This window comes from Puccinia triticina, chromosome 5A, assembly GCF_026914185.1.
Source record: "Puccinia triticina chromosome 5A, complete sequence".
NCBI lineage: Eukaryota > Fungi > Basidiomycota > Pucciniomycetes > Pucciniales > Pucciniaceae > Puccinia > Puccinia triticina.
The window spans coordinates 5,673,482-5,687,878 of record NC_070562.1 but is presented as its reverse complement, the minus strand read 5'-3'; the positions used below and the strand labels follow the sequence as shown (position 1 = coordinate 5,687,878).

The 14,397-nt window shown below is 45.7% G+C and overlaps 3 protein-coding genes across 3 annotated transcripts; 1 reads left to right on the top strand and 2 right to left on the bottom strand.

The window, feature by feature from the left end:
* Positions 1-3,762: 3,762 nt before the first annotated feature.
* On the bottom strand, positions 3,763-4,252 carry PtA15_5A675 (uncharacterized protein; the record flags this gene model as incomplete). The annotated part of the gene is made up of 3 exons (XM_053169461.1): positions 3,763-3,888; positions 3,966-4,142; positions 4,214-4,252. The coding sequence occupies 3 exons, from the start codon at positions 4,250-4,252 to the stop codon at positions 3,763-3,765; spliced, it is 342 nt and encodes a 113-aa protein (XP_053020656.1).
* Positions 4,253-5,661: 1,409 nt separating this feature from the next.
* Positions 5,662-6,781, bottom strand: PtA15_5A674 (uncharacterized protein; the record flags this gene model as incomplete). Its single annotated transcript, XM_053169460.1, has 4 exons — positions 5,662-5,768; positions 5,867-6,031; positions 6,112-6,441; positions 6,511-6,781. The coding sequence occupies 4 exons, from the start codon at positions 6,779-6,781 to the stop codon at positions 5,662-5,664; spliced, it is 873 nt and encodes a 290-aa protein (XP_053020655.1).
* Positions 6,782-8,133: 1,352 nt separating this feature from the next.
* Positions 8,134-8,554, top strand: PtA15_5A673 (uncharacterized protein; the record flags this gene model as incomplete). Its single annotated transcript, XM_053169459.1, has 2 exons — positions 8,134-8,397; positions 8,468-8,554. The coding sequence occupies 2 exons, from the start codon at positions 8,134-8,136 to the stop codon at positions 8,552-8,554; spliced, it is 351 nt and encodes a 116-aa protein (XP_053020654.1).
* Positions 8,555-14,397: the final 5,843 nt, after the last annotated feature.

Sequence of the window (14,397 nt, the reverse complement as noted above, 5' to 3'; positions counted from 1 at the left end):
ATGTTGGCACCGCTCTACAACTGGAGCTGTAGTGTACAACAGGGTGCACTCCAAGGTTTTTTGGAGTGCAATTCTGTGCACCCCAGTATTTCCTGGAGTGAGAATAGTTCACTACAAAAACCACTTGGAGAGAACTATTTTCACAACAAGAAATGCTGGAGTGCACACCTGAGCACTCCAAAAAACCTTGGAGTGCACACCTGTTTTGGTGTGCACGGGGAAATTTTTTGGTGTGCAAAAAGGCAGACCCATTAAGTTTGGTTGTGAGTCACATAGAACCTCAATCTTTTCAAGCATTGGCAAACTATCATCTTGGATATTTTGATAGCCAAAATCATAGCAAACTGAATATTAGGGGGTTTCAAACATGGTGCGGGTCCTGTTTCAGGAACCCCAAATTCAGGAAATTGGTGCAACTGCAACACACCCTGCATACCTGAACCCAATTTCACCCAAAAGAAATGCAGAAATAATTTAAAAATTCTTTGAGCAGGAACTTTGTTTTCCTGGATTGGGTTTCCTGAACTGGGACCTGCACCATGTTTGAAACCCCCTGTTAGTCTAGCCTTCAGACATTGCACAGACCCATTCAATGCAAAATCTAATGTTTTAGAGTTTTTAAGGGTTTTTTCTGGAGTGGAAGGAGTTTTGTGAAATTTCCAGAATTCTGATATGCTAGCCTTCAAACTCAGCTATTTTATTAAAAAGTTGTTGTGGCAAGGAGTTATAGAGGTTTGAATATACTCCCACCAAAATTGAAAATACTTGCTCAACAAAAAGGGGCAATAGTGCGCAAGTCCCTGCTGGCAAGGGGTGTCAAAGGCTTGATTTGCAAAACAAATGCCCGCAGTAGATCAAGGACTTTGTTATTTTGGGGGTGCCTTCTCTGGCTCAGTCGCCCAGGGGACCACAAGGCATACCCTGTGGGACAGGGCTTTGTGGTACCAAATACATATGGAGTTGGTGCTGGCTTGTAGGTCCAAGTGGCCGGGTACCCTGTGGCTTCCCAAGGCCCCCAATATTAACACAGCCTCTCTGGAGAAGAGCACCACAGGGTCTCTGTCTCTCAGAGAGGCTTGCCCCCAAGCAGCAAATTCTGGCGTGAGAGCTGACAGGCCTTGGGCTTGGCTAGCACCCAATTTTTAGTAAACTAAGTATTACACATTTCTAATTCAACATATTGGGTCACAAGCAGCACGGCCTGATAGCCTGGCTTCTTGTGCAACCAACCAACCTTCCATCATCTATCCATCCCCCCAGAGAAGTGCCAGAAATTCTTTTGAAAAACACAATGGGCTCTTTTCCAAAACTCAAACCCTCTTTTTTTCACTCCTGTAAACTAAAATTATGCTGTCTCCTTACTGTACAGTAACAAAAACCTGGTGATGTTACCTCAGAATTGTTTCAGAAAAAGATTGATAATATGCACTTTGGCATATCTACACAGCTCTCATGTACATACCGCACATATACAAATGTACAATTGTCCTCAGCGCTCACACCAAAATCCAGCGCTTACTCCCAAGTCCCTCCTTTGGAGAGGGGCGCCTGCCTGCCAACTCAGAAGGCAGGGACTGAATAAGTTCAGAGGGTCCCAGCCCTACAAATGCCTGCAACATGTCGGCAAGCCTCTATGGTAGGGTTGATGGCGCCACCGTTAGGTGTGCGCCAATGTGCGGGCTCCTCGCACCCGCGCACCGGGCGCGCACCTTTGGGCAAAAATGATAGGTGCAGTGCGCGCATCCCACTTTTATGCAAGGATGGTATGTACCCAACTAGCGGGCTTGATACTTGCAGGCCTCAATCATCCACAGAATGGATAGACATGTATGAGCTTAATGGCCTCCTCAAAGTGCATACGTATCATCTGAGGCCTTCTGCGGCCCATGTACACTGCAGCCAGTGCCACAAAAATTCAATATCACCAGTATGGCGTGGGGGGTAACCTCTTTGCTTGGCAAAGTCTTGAAAACTGGCCTCTTTGGCAGAGATTCAAAAGTACTGAGTTGTTGGGAAAAATGGCCATATTCACACTTGATCAGGGCCTCAATGATTTGCTGAGGAAAATCAGGAAGTAATAGCACAAATTCCGCTAGTGCAATGTTCAGAAGCAGGTGACTCCAATCAAGATGAAAAAAAATCAAGTGTTGATTGAAGCTTTCTATAGAAATTAGAAGCCAGCAAAACCAGTGAAAATCTATCTATGTACTTCTTGAGTGGGAAGCCAGGTGCTATGGCAGGCTACGGCGGGGATAAAAAAGGGATATTATTTTTGGAGATTTGTAGTGGAAACCTAAAGGACTGTTGACTGTATTTCAAAGAGCCAAAGACCAGAAACTAAAACAAGAGCATGAGAATACAGAAGACAATAAGAAATGAGAAAAAATGGAGAACAAACCCTGAGTTGATAAGATATATGTTGAAGATGGACAACCGGACGCAATCAGGACAAGCAGGAAGAAAAAGACTAAGAGAATAAAAGAGGTTAGTTAATAATGGATACTTGATAGATGGAGTAGAGAGAACAGACCAATGGAGGACAAAGTCAGAGTAATGGATGGAGTAAGGCAGTGGATTTAGAAAGGGAAAGAAGGGAGCTGAATAGAATAAAGAGAGTTAGCAAAGAGAGCCAATGAGGATTGAAGAGAGAGTGGAAATGCTTCGAGTGCATTTCTCACCAAGTTGAATAACTTGAGGAGTTGATCGCCATAGATTGAATCTTGAGATTGGTGGAAGCAGCTTTGGGATCAGAGATCTTGAGACTGAATTTTGATTGGACAGGAAGACGAGAGGTGTGTTGAGAGTTGAGATGTGAGACCGGGCTGAGATGCTGAGACCAATACAATCAGTTAGGTTTTGACTGACATTGAGCAGCGCAGACCCGCCGCTTGCGGTGCGCACGGTTCATTGCGAGAGACAGCGCAGACTTTGAGGAAGTGTCAAGTTTCAACAAAACCCTTGAAGTTTTGTTTTGTGATACAGAGGCTTTAATAAACTTGGATTCTTGTGCAGAGTGGCCAAAAAGTTCTAAAAAGTTTAAATACATATTTATCATGATTCACTAAATTATTTGGATTTTTTTTGCCTGTGGGAATGTGGATTCCAGGTCCCCAAATGACTGTACCTGTTTTTTTTTTTCTTTGTGGGGTTTTTAAACATACAAGGAAGCTTCAAAAAACTCCACATAAATTCACAGATGACAATCATAAGCTTGCCTATTGATTGGTCAAATAAAAATTGAAAAAATTTGTGTCCTTCACATGCAGTGCGCAAAGTGTTTGCAGTCCACAAAGAGCATTCCACAGTACGCAAAGGAAGTCCGTAATTAAAAATGAGTTTTTTTGAAGTTCTGAGTGCATGATAATTATGTTCATTATTTTAGATGAATTTTGATATTATTTGCGCCGCATAGAAATGAGTAGAAAAAAAAAACGGGTACATACACAGCAAAGGGTATGCAAAAATCAGGTACAGGTGCAGAAAAACCAGGTAAGTTTATTAAGCCCATTTATCTATTTATGTCATAATCATTCTTGGGAACTTCTTTTCCACACATGTAACCAATCTCATGACTTGAAGTCTGTGGCCTGAGCTTCTGCATTGAAAAATGTAATGTCAAAAACACCAGATGACCCACTGTACATTAATCTAGCAAAAGGAAGCTGAGGAGGATGGACAGTGTGGTGGGTGGTCTGGCTTTTATCTTCAGTCAGCCACGGTGGATGTACCACCATTCCATTCATCCCTCTACACAAACAAAGTTCAAGAAGGGGAAGGAGTATGAGTCGAATTGGTAGAAGAGGAGAACAAGTTTTCGTCGAGGAGTTTCTGGAGATTGAGTTGATCAGAGACGTTTCTGAACCCGGACGAAGCAGGAGCGTAGGAGTCCTTGAAAGAGAGTTGAACGAGGAGGCGAGTGTGTTTGAGTGGGGGTTGGTGGAGACGGAGGAGGAGGGTGAGATGACGGAGCGCTTGAAGAGGTGCAGGGTGGAGCAGGAGAGCGGGTTAATGGTCGGGTTGCGGCTGAGGACCTCGTGTTTGTATGCCGCCCTGCGGGTCAAACCCGACAAGGGCAACAAGCGCAGCGACGAGCTTAGCAGCGGCAAATGGGCAGATCTCCGACCCGGATCGTCGCCATGTCCCTACACAAAAACACACGGATCAGGAAACCGGACATGAGAGAGAGAGAGAGAGAGAGGGAGAAAGGACTGACAAGGGAAACGGAGAAAGGGTCCTTGTGCAGGACTTGCATGGCGCCGGCGCGTTTCTGTTGCGGCGTCAGTGGCAAATCCACGTGCGTCACCAGCGTCCTGTTGCGGCGTCAGTGGCAAATCCACGTGCGTCACCAGCGTCTAATAGCCATTCAGCAGGTTACAACACAGCAGGGCTAGCAAAAGCCACTCTAAAACATATCTAATGTCAGTCCTCCTTTGTCTTCTTGCTTATGGCGAGGTAGGGGTACGCACCTGGGACTTGGAGCGGAACCAAGAGGAAGGGCATGCAAGCCACAACGGCCTGGATACACCAGGTGGGATAAGAAAGCGATGTAAGTATGTGGAAAAGAAGCGTGAGGACGAGTTGCCGAATGAAAGAGACCACACTTGTATATCCGGGTGGAGGTGAGTATCCATACAACGATGAGCGAGAGGAGGTTGACGCGGATCCGGTCGGGGATGGATTTTTTTGCCAAGGATGAGGCCTGTGGTGGCAAGCGTGGGGTTGAGACTAATCGAGAATTGGCTAGACGGCGCGGGCGTTTTCCGGGGTGTGGACGTAACTGATGGGGAGGGTCTGTTGTGGATGGAAGAGTTGCAATAGGTGGATGTCTGGATGGGCGTTGTAATAGTAGTTTTTGGTGGTTTCATTGGCGTTGTTGTTGGTGTTGAGGGTTTGGGGAAGTGGTTGAAGATGGTACGTTGGTCGTGGGTGGTTTCTCCTAAGTCCCGGGTCCATTGCTAGGGGTTCTCTGCCTGAATTTTCCGCTTCGTTCTCTGGCTGGGTGTGTTGGTGAGAAGTGGACTGTTCTGTTGTTGAGTATCGGCTGAGGGGAGAGTAGTCGGCCATTGTCGGCGATTGGTGGTTGGTTCCCGGCGGTCGCCCTTCAATTTTCTTGGCGGAGAGGATAAGGGCGAAGCTGTGACAGCTCGGGAGAAGGCTGGGGACCGCAGCAGCATGTGACACCCACCAGTGCTCGCTCCCGCGTGGGGTCCACTTCAAGAAGCCGATCTCGCCCTCTGGAGTCCCTCGTTGACTCGCATGCCAACGCCGCTCATTGTAGCAGGAAACAGGGGAAAAGTCTGCCATGGAAGAGCCATCGAGTGATATTACCCTCCATGCAGTTTACAGGGTATGATTAGGAGTAATGCCATTGGCGCGTTCAAATATTGGGAAAATTGGGGAAACAACTGGTCCATTTGATTTTACTGTCCTCTAAGTCAATCCGGTGGAGTACTTACAAGTTCCTCTGCAGCCTGAAATTTATAAACATAGATTAAATGGGAATAAAAAACTGATCTTGAAGAAAGGTGAATCGGGAACAGCGAATCTTGGGGGTTTATACGCGGAGAGTAGGCAGATGAAGAGAGCCGATGGACGGGAGAAGATAGACAAGGGGGTATGGTGACCAGAAAAGCAGCCCGGATGACAAAATGATAATTTTGGTCAATCTTCAGGTAGAACATATTCCGGATGCTTTTCTTCTAGGTGCCGGTAATAGTATGCGTTTCTAGACTGGTAGTCCTTCCTGCACCCAGCTACCGGACACAGAACTAACATAGTATAACGTGATCAAGTGTATTTGGGATTGAAACCGCAATCAGCAAAAGATGAAATATTCTTCGAGTTGTTCATGAAGTTGAACACTTACCCCTTGGCCCAACCACTGCCACACGATTGGTCCTGGAGCTCCTCGATTGTCCTTTGGGTTCGTCGGGATTGCGTGTGGAAGGGCTTCCATGAATTTCATCACAATGTCTCGACACGCCTTGTTTGTTGACAAAATATTTGTTGCAGTTTTCATGTGGGCAAGGAACTGGAAATATAAGTTAAATGAGAGATCGAGATCCATTAGTTCACAAGGACAGGAATCAACGAATGGCTGGTGGGACTCACTTTTAGGTGGCCGTAGGTTTTCCGCTAGGTGTGTCCGACCATGTCTGGTAAGGTTGTCCTGGCGGCGGGTATCAAAACCTTTACCGCAGCCTTTGAACCGGCAGATACCAGAAACCCGGTCGAGAAATGACAGGGGATCGTCAGCCGTCGGGGCCGCCTGTGGCGCTGTCGTCATCACTTCTTCTGCTGCCGATTGCTGGACTCCAGGGCAGATATTTGTCTCTGCGAGCTGGGGCGGCTGGCCGCCTTCAGCTCCATTGGAGCCCGATTGGTCCATCCGAAAAAAAGAATTTGGATCAGCCGGATGCTGCTGCTCGGCTTCAGTATGAGCTGTGAGGACATGAATGATACCAAAATATTAGTCACAGTACAGAGGGCAAATACACCATGTGGACTCACTGTATGAATAATTGGCAGGAGACCCCACAAACGGGGAAGTGGCATCTGCCTGATGTTGAACGACCTCTGGATGCTCGTCGTAGGTGGAGAAAGGTGGGAGATTGGCTATGCCAACTTCCTCGGCTTGGTAAAATTCATGGTACGCCACAGCGTGCTCGCGTATGGCTTGTCCTATGAAGGAATTAAGATGTCGAGCAGACCACAAAGGACACGAATCAGAAACACCGAAGGCAACCTCAAGACAAACTTCAATTTTTTGTTGGGACTGCATGGTCGGGGCAGGAGGGTGATGTTGTGGTAATCTAATAGCCGTTGGCTAATAATAGGATGTGTCTGGAGTGTTGGGTGTTTGATAGATACCTTCAGTGAAGAATTGTATCTCTTATATAGAGGGGAGTGCGAATGCGATGGCAAATGGTGGAGTCCTTACTTATGCATTATCAAGCCTAATCATCTCACTGGACCTGATCAAGGCTGTAAGAATAGAGGAATGAGAACAAAGGCGGCGACTAGTTCCTTTGATGGGGGCAGCTGCTCACTGGGCATACTCAGCTCCTAGACCGCAAGTGCATAAAAATAACGTTAAGAACAATCCGCTGTTTGTATACTTGAGGGTAGATGTTGAGAAGATTGGATATGTGTGCAAAATAAATGGGAGGCGCTGCCGCGGCCAGTTCCTTTGATCAGCTAACTACTCACCCAACCTACTCAAGACCTTAAGCCCATTTGAGTACATCTTGTTGCAAAAAGAATGTCAGATTTCAAGAACAAATTTTATTGCAAGGTCCGAAGTAGTAGTTATACATGGTATTTTGATGTCAAGCCATCCTGGAAACCTCAGTGAAAAAAGAAGGAAGTCTTTGGACCGGTGCCTTTCGCAGGATTGCAAAGAGTGTATATTATAATGACCAACCAAGAGTCATGGAAAACAGGTTATCAAAGCCCCAGCTTATCTGACGGGTGTATTTCAAGTGTGTAGGAAAACGCGAGACAGCAATGCCGGGTATTATGGCACGGTGCGGAGGAGAAAAATTGTCAAGAGATTTGATGAATGATCGGATTACTGGCCATGATATTTGAGCTTTCTGATCTCCCATTGTCTAGCCATGTGGCAACGCTACGAATGAGCTGAACGCTTCACTATATGCAGCCTGTGGATTTACTGAGCAAGCGGCCAACCGACGAACTGCTGAGCACTGGAGCAGCGTTTCTCTGTTTCTTTTTTGGATTGCCAGGCAGATATTAACCAATTCAAGTGCTACCCCAGACTTAGATGCCAGCTGATTACTCGCAGAGCTCGAAAGCACTCAACCACAAAGCAGAACCCTTAAGAATCCAAGACGGCTGAGTGGTCCGTTTTTTTTCTTTCTGGTTTGATCCAGTCAGAACATTGGAACTTTGAGCATCTCTGGTATTGAATTTCCTGATCAATTGCCGCGCTTTTGAAAAACCGAAGTCACAACAGATCACGGTGGCCGAAACGACGAGCTCGATTGCTACAAGGGTCTTGTCGAGAACCACATCATTTTGTTGGTCTTGGGGACTAAACCACTTTTGCTCTTCTCTTTGACACCACTAAACCATTTTTTCTCGTCTCTTTGACACCATCGAGATCTTTTGTCAATGACTTCAACCATTACTAAACTGCCAAACGATCGACACCTGCTAACTGGCACTATCACAAATATTACTATCGCCGATCCTCGAAATTGCTTTCAAGGCACACTCGTTGCTTGCATTCAAAGCATCATCCCGAAAAATCTATTCCGTGGAATGTATCGTTTCGGAACTGCGCGGAGTAGCGGAGCAGCATGTAAGTTTTGTGATTCAGTAAGAGTTACTGACTGCCATTTGTCACCTTTGATAGTCACGCCGTTTTCGAACAAGGTGAGCGTTGCTGCATGGCTTCGTTAGATGAGGTTATGCAGTACTTGTGATGCGTTGCTTTCTTTCACAGCGATCAACCACGGCGCACTGCGAAGCACGAGAACAAGTGTTGATAACAATCTCGGAAGTCTGTTGCTTCGCCTCATGCCCGTCATAGCCCGAAAGCCTTGGTCCCAATGTGTTCAAACACGAGTCTCCTGGTTGGTGCGCCATCGTCAGTCGCGGCTGACAGGTTACTTTGCTCAGAGGGTGCGCGTTTTTATTTCTAAAAAAGACTTAATGTATCCGAGTAAATGAAACAACTCCTTTCCTGATGTGATTCGATGTCCTCCTTAGCTTTTCGTAAGGATTCGTTTCTTATCATATTAAAGCGCAAGGAGAACATGTTGCTTGGCTAGACGCCCAGCGCGTCTTGACAAACTGGAAGCAGACCATAAGATGGTCAGTTGCATGTTGTATGGTTACATAAGGCGGTGGCCGTGGCGATAACGCTCAATTGTATGTAACTTCAGGGTCTGATTTGTGGGTTTCTCGTCAACCTAATCTTCACACCGTCTACCCAGCAATCTAGGCAGCGCACTCGTATTACTGGACGGCCCAATTTCACTCGACAGGATTTCCGGTAAACGTCAGTTTCATATAGCGTTTGACATTCACTAACCAGGTTATTTGCCAGGTAATGACACAGGGGTCCTGGTCTGTATTGATTTTCTGACCAGAAACAAGCAAACCAAGCAGCAAGACAATGCCAAGAAGGATGGGTTTCAACGGGTTAACCCGTGCAACATAGTGAGTGATTACTCGAAGTTCAATTCGGCAGGACGGATATAAACCATATCCAAGGAGGCAAAGCCGCTTGGGTGCAATGAATTTTTGTAGTTATCTTCAAGCAGATACGACGCGAAGCGGCTTCGGTGCGGTGAATTGTGATGGGTAACAAAATGTTTAGGCGCCTGCGACACCCGTAAAAGTTAAAGTTGGAAATTGGCGACGTGGATAGACTGATGGATGATCATTGGGAATCCTTTTTCGGAAGTCAAACGGATCTAACCGACCCGGGATGCAAGACTAAAGGCATGTCCACTTCCCAACATGTTACCCACATGTACTTAAAAAGAGTTAGCAACCCGGAAGACCAATTAAAGATACTGCAGGTGCACTCGCAGACTTTTCCGCCACTCGCAAACATCCGGGCACATCTAAACAAACCCACGACAGAAGTGTTTGTGAATAGGTAGCCCGGCTTGCAATTCAACCCCAACAATCCTAGCGGTAAGTCTCTCCGCGCACAGGTTCCCTCATTATTTACAACCCATCATTCAACTGACCCATCTCAATTTGATCTGCAAATGTAGGTCGTGACCACTTTCTATGTGCCACCATCCAATTCATGCTCCGACACCATTTGATGGAATTTTTACCTTGTTGAAGAACTTGATTGCTGCCACAAAGCACCAGAAGCCTGCAGCAAGTCAACACATCACTCCTGGCCACACCTCAGACTGGGCCACTTCTTCTTTTGCAACAGTGAGACCATTACACTCCACCTATTGTGTAATGGCAGTAACATATTTTTTTTGCATTGCTGTTACATTTTTACGTATTGGTCTTCAATTGAGCATTATACCATGAGCCAATAAAAGAAATACTGTAACACAGCATATTGATTGCTTAACACAATACAGCAATTTTATTAGAGACACCAATTCCTTTTCTGATCACTGCATTTGTACACATTTTCCAAGAAATGCTGTATGCCCTTTTTGGCATTTTTTGTATTGGCGTACAATTACAATGCACAGTGTTAAGATACATGTATTGTAATGGTTTTACCATGTTTTGTTGCCACCAATAAAAAAACCAAGCCATCTCTGAATCAACATACTAACCAAGTCAGGTTTTTCAGCCTGGTAATGCTAAACTAAATTATTCTGGAAACTCAAGGTGATGGAAGATAGGTGCAAGAGGGAATGGTGATTTATTCAATAGGATAACAAGAAAAAAAAGGAAACAAAAAGGGAGGGGCCTGCAAGCAGGTGTGGTTTGGATCCCTCCAAGGATATGGCCGGGCCTGGAAGAAGATGTAGCTAGATCAAAAAGAATAATGGGAGAGCAAGTCAATTCAGGGAAGTTTTCTTAACTTACTCATCAAAAAACTTCACAATGTGGTAACATGCTTTTTAGGATGACAAGAGGGGAAGAGGAGCAGTATTGATACTGATGGGTCCTAAAGACAAGGTTGGCTTGATACTTTTGACTTACAAAGATCAAAGCAAGGAAGGAGTTGGTTGGGATATCACTTTCCTTCCAATGAAGAAGACTGGCACCACCCATGGGGATGTGGTTCTCCAAATTGTTGCACTAGCTCACCCCTCCTCAATCAAGTTTTAAAGTGCCTGATTCTCCCCCATCAACATCAGAATAATCAGGCTTGCTTGAGGGGTGGCTCATGGTACTAGATCAACCTGGAAGTTGTACCTCCTCTGTGGTGAAAAAGTCATGATGCTTGTTTTCTTCTGGAACATGTTCTTGTATTGATGATAACAATATGAAACCAGTTAATTGGCACTCTGGGCCACTAATGTGACTTTTGCCACTGCAGCGTGGTGGGAGGAGGTCAGAAAAAATTAGAGATGGCCTCTTGCACCCGGGTACCCACTGCGGGTGCGGGTACTTGCCTCAAATTTTGCAGATTCTTGACACCCGCACTCGCACCCGGCACCCGCCGGCGTGTGCTGGGCGGGTATACCAAGTACCTGCTGGTGGGTACCCGGTTCAGGGGCAGGTAGTAGTACCCGCTGGTCCAGCAAAGGTTTTTTGCAGATCAAGCTCTTTTTCATTTCATAGCACTAAAGTAAATTTAAATTTATACTACTCCACATTCTCCCAACTCTTTTTCTTCTGTTTTTGCTTCCATTGACGTAAGATTCCCGGCTTGATCTTGCCATTTTTTGAGTGAAACAACAATTATAGTTCTGCTTGATCGTTGTTTCTGGGGGGGATGGTTTTGAGATTGGGAAGAAATTATAGGGCTTGAGGATTGAGGTGGTGATCCTGGAGGCTTGCAACGCTTCCTGCTGGTGGTGGGGGTGGTGGCCATGGTCAGTTGTGATGGTCGAGGTTTTGAGTTGGATGGATCCTAGGGGCAGTGAACTTCACCGATTGGGTCCCACGACTCAATGAATTACAATTGGGTCCCGCGACTCAATGAGAGTTATGGCGCGCATGCGCAGTTGTGACGTGGCAGCGCTACCAGGCGCGCCAACCACATCTTGTACATTGGATGTGGTTGGCACGCCTGGTAGCGCTGCCACGTCACAACTGCGCATGCGCGCCATAACTCTCATTGAGTCGCGGGACCCAATACTTTACACTAGGGCTGGGCCCAGACCCGAGGCCAATCAGGTATACCCGACTATCCAACCCGGTTGGTTTGAGCGCGGAATTCTTTTTTGGGATTTTTACCCAAGCGGATATCTCGGGTAAATGACTTGGGAGAAGTCTGGGAGAAGGTTGGAGACCAACTTTTCATTACAAGAGACAGAGAGTGTTGCTGAAAGAAAAAAAAAAGATAGAAATTTGAATCAAATATGCAACAGTGGCAATAACCCTCTTGATGACCTGTCTGACCGGTCATTGAGAGGTCTCAACACAACTCAAGCCTCTCCATGACCGTTTTGTATGTACTCTACCGGTCATGGAGTGGTGTGAGTTTTGCCGATGATTGGTACAAACCTGTCATCCAGTACTAGACTCAAGCTGCTGGATGACCGATCTGAGTGGTCATCAAGGGGATTCAAACCTTTTGATGACCAATGCAGACGGGTCATTGAGAGGATGTACAGCAAGAGGACAGCTGCTCAATGAACTAACTGGAAATCTTCTGATGTTTGCAAGATAAAAGCTCACACATAGGCTCTGTGCTTAATTGAGCATTTGTCCTGGGTTAGCAAAGTGTTACATGAACAGCCGTTTTCCTTCAAAATTGCCATGCATTGTACCTTCTCTTTTTTTCATTGACAAGATACTACGGCCTGAACCAGTATGTAGGACAGTTGGTCCCCGCAGGAGGTACCCAATATCTGACGGATAGTGCCTGGGAGTAGGTAATTAGATACCCAACCTTGGGTATACCCGCAGGGCACCAGTGCGGGATGGCCTCCAGGCCTTGGGTATCACCCGGGGCCCAGCCCTAGCTTACACACTTCAGATTAAACCTAATTCATTGAGTCACAGGACCCAATTGGAGGAACTTGAAGCTTTTGGAGCAACATTTTGCTTATAGCTATTGTGCTCACATAATTTGAGATGTAGAAAAGGCAGACTTTTAGGTCAGCTGCGCTGACTCTAAGGCTGACACAAGAACTCAGGGAAGGAGTAGAGTTACAAAGAAATGATAAGGTGTAACTAGGGGTAAAATTTCATGAGACATCAGAATCTGAAGTCAAAACAACCTTAAGTCTTAAGGTTAAAAAGATATAAACACATTTAGGTATAAAATGGAGATAGAATGCAGTTTTAGGTCAACTGCGTTGACTCTAAGGCTGACAGTAGCCATGTAACATCCTGCTGATTCCTGTACACGGCGCTCCTAGGCTACATAAATTGCGCGTGTGCTGCGCGGGTATACCAAGTACCTGCTTGCGTGTGCTGGGTACCTGCACATGGGTACCCAAGTGCCATCTGTAGACAAAATGTCTTAGCCGTTGTGGAACTCCTACCGTGCCAGGCGGTAGGCAGAGCGTTGAGGGGATGGGTGCTGTTGAGGCTTCCCTCAAGGTGGTCCGGCAAATGAGATGTGGATCAAAAAGTGATAGCGTTGGGGGGGGGATTTTTGAGAGACAACGGGGATGGAATACCGTCGGCGGTGGTTGGTTTGTTGAGGATCAGATGATGATGATGGATCAGGATCAGGGATAAAGAATCAGGAATAGTGCTGGGGATACTGCCAGCGGATCAGAAAAGGGTGATGGAATTTCTCCTGGATCAGAGCAAGTCCCATGCCGTCCCATCCTCCAAGTTCAAACTCAAACTTGGACTCTGGGGAGTGACATGTCACAGGACATGTCATCACATCCCTAACTACAAAACAAAACCACAAGGAAAGAAAAGAAAACAAAACCCAAAAAATAACAAGCAGAAGAAAAGAATAAACAAAGCTTAAAGAGGAAACCAAACAGGATAAAGTGAAGAAATAAAACATCATAATAAACCCACATAGTACATGTGTTAGGACCAAGAAACAGGAAGAGGACTAAATAATAATGAAAAGAAAAAGGGATGGGGATGGAAATCTAGAGAATGAATCTTGAGGATCTTGAAGAGCTGGAAATGGCTAATATTGAGGGGCGGAATATTGAAGTTGATGATCTTGATGACTTGTTGATTTGGACAGTCTTGAGGCCCTGTACCAATTTGAACACCACACTGTGCTAATCTCCGTGGTGCACTGTTCTAAGAATTAAAGACGCTTGCCAGCTGCTCTACAGACTGATTTTTTGTATCAAGCTCACATTGTGTGAGCACTAATGTGTCTACAACACACACTCCCTTGTCACTTTTCCTAGCTTTCCCCTTGGGCCTATTTTCCTCTGCTGGGGATGATACCTCCATAGTGGTATAAATGCCTGTAAAGTTTCACAAAACTGATATATTTCATTTCTTTTGTTAGAGAGGTTGATCTGACATTTTCAGAGACTGAGAAATAACAGATAAGAAAACAAGCGTACCTAAGATAGGATCCAGTCAAGCTCTGGTATATTCGAGAGAAGATAGATAAAGGAAAAAGGGCCTGTGGTGCAGCTGAGATCACTTGAGAGTGATTAAGACAAGATTGTCTGTTGGAGGCAACTGAAGTCAGAGTCATGGCTGGGACTTTCCATTTGGGAAGCTCAAGATTTTTGCTTATGATTAAATGGGCCACTGGCTATGTGCTTAACACTGGCCAATTTGATTTTCAAGACTTGCAGAGCTAATTTTTTCTATATTTTCATTAGACGT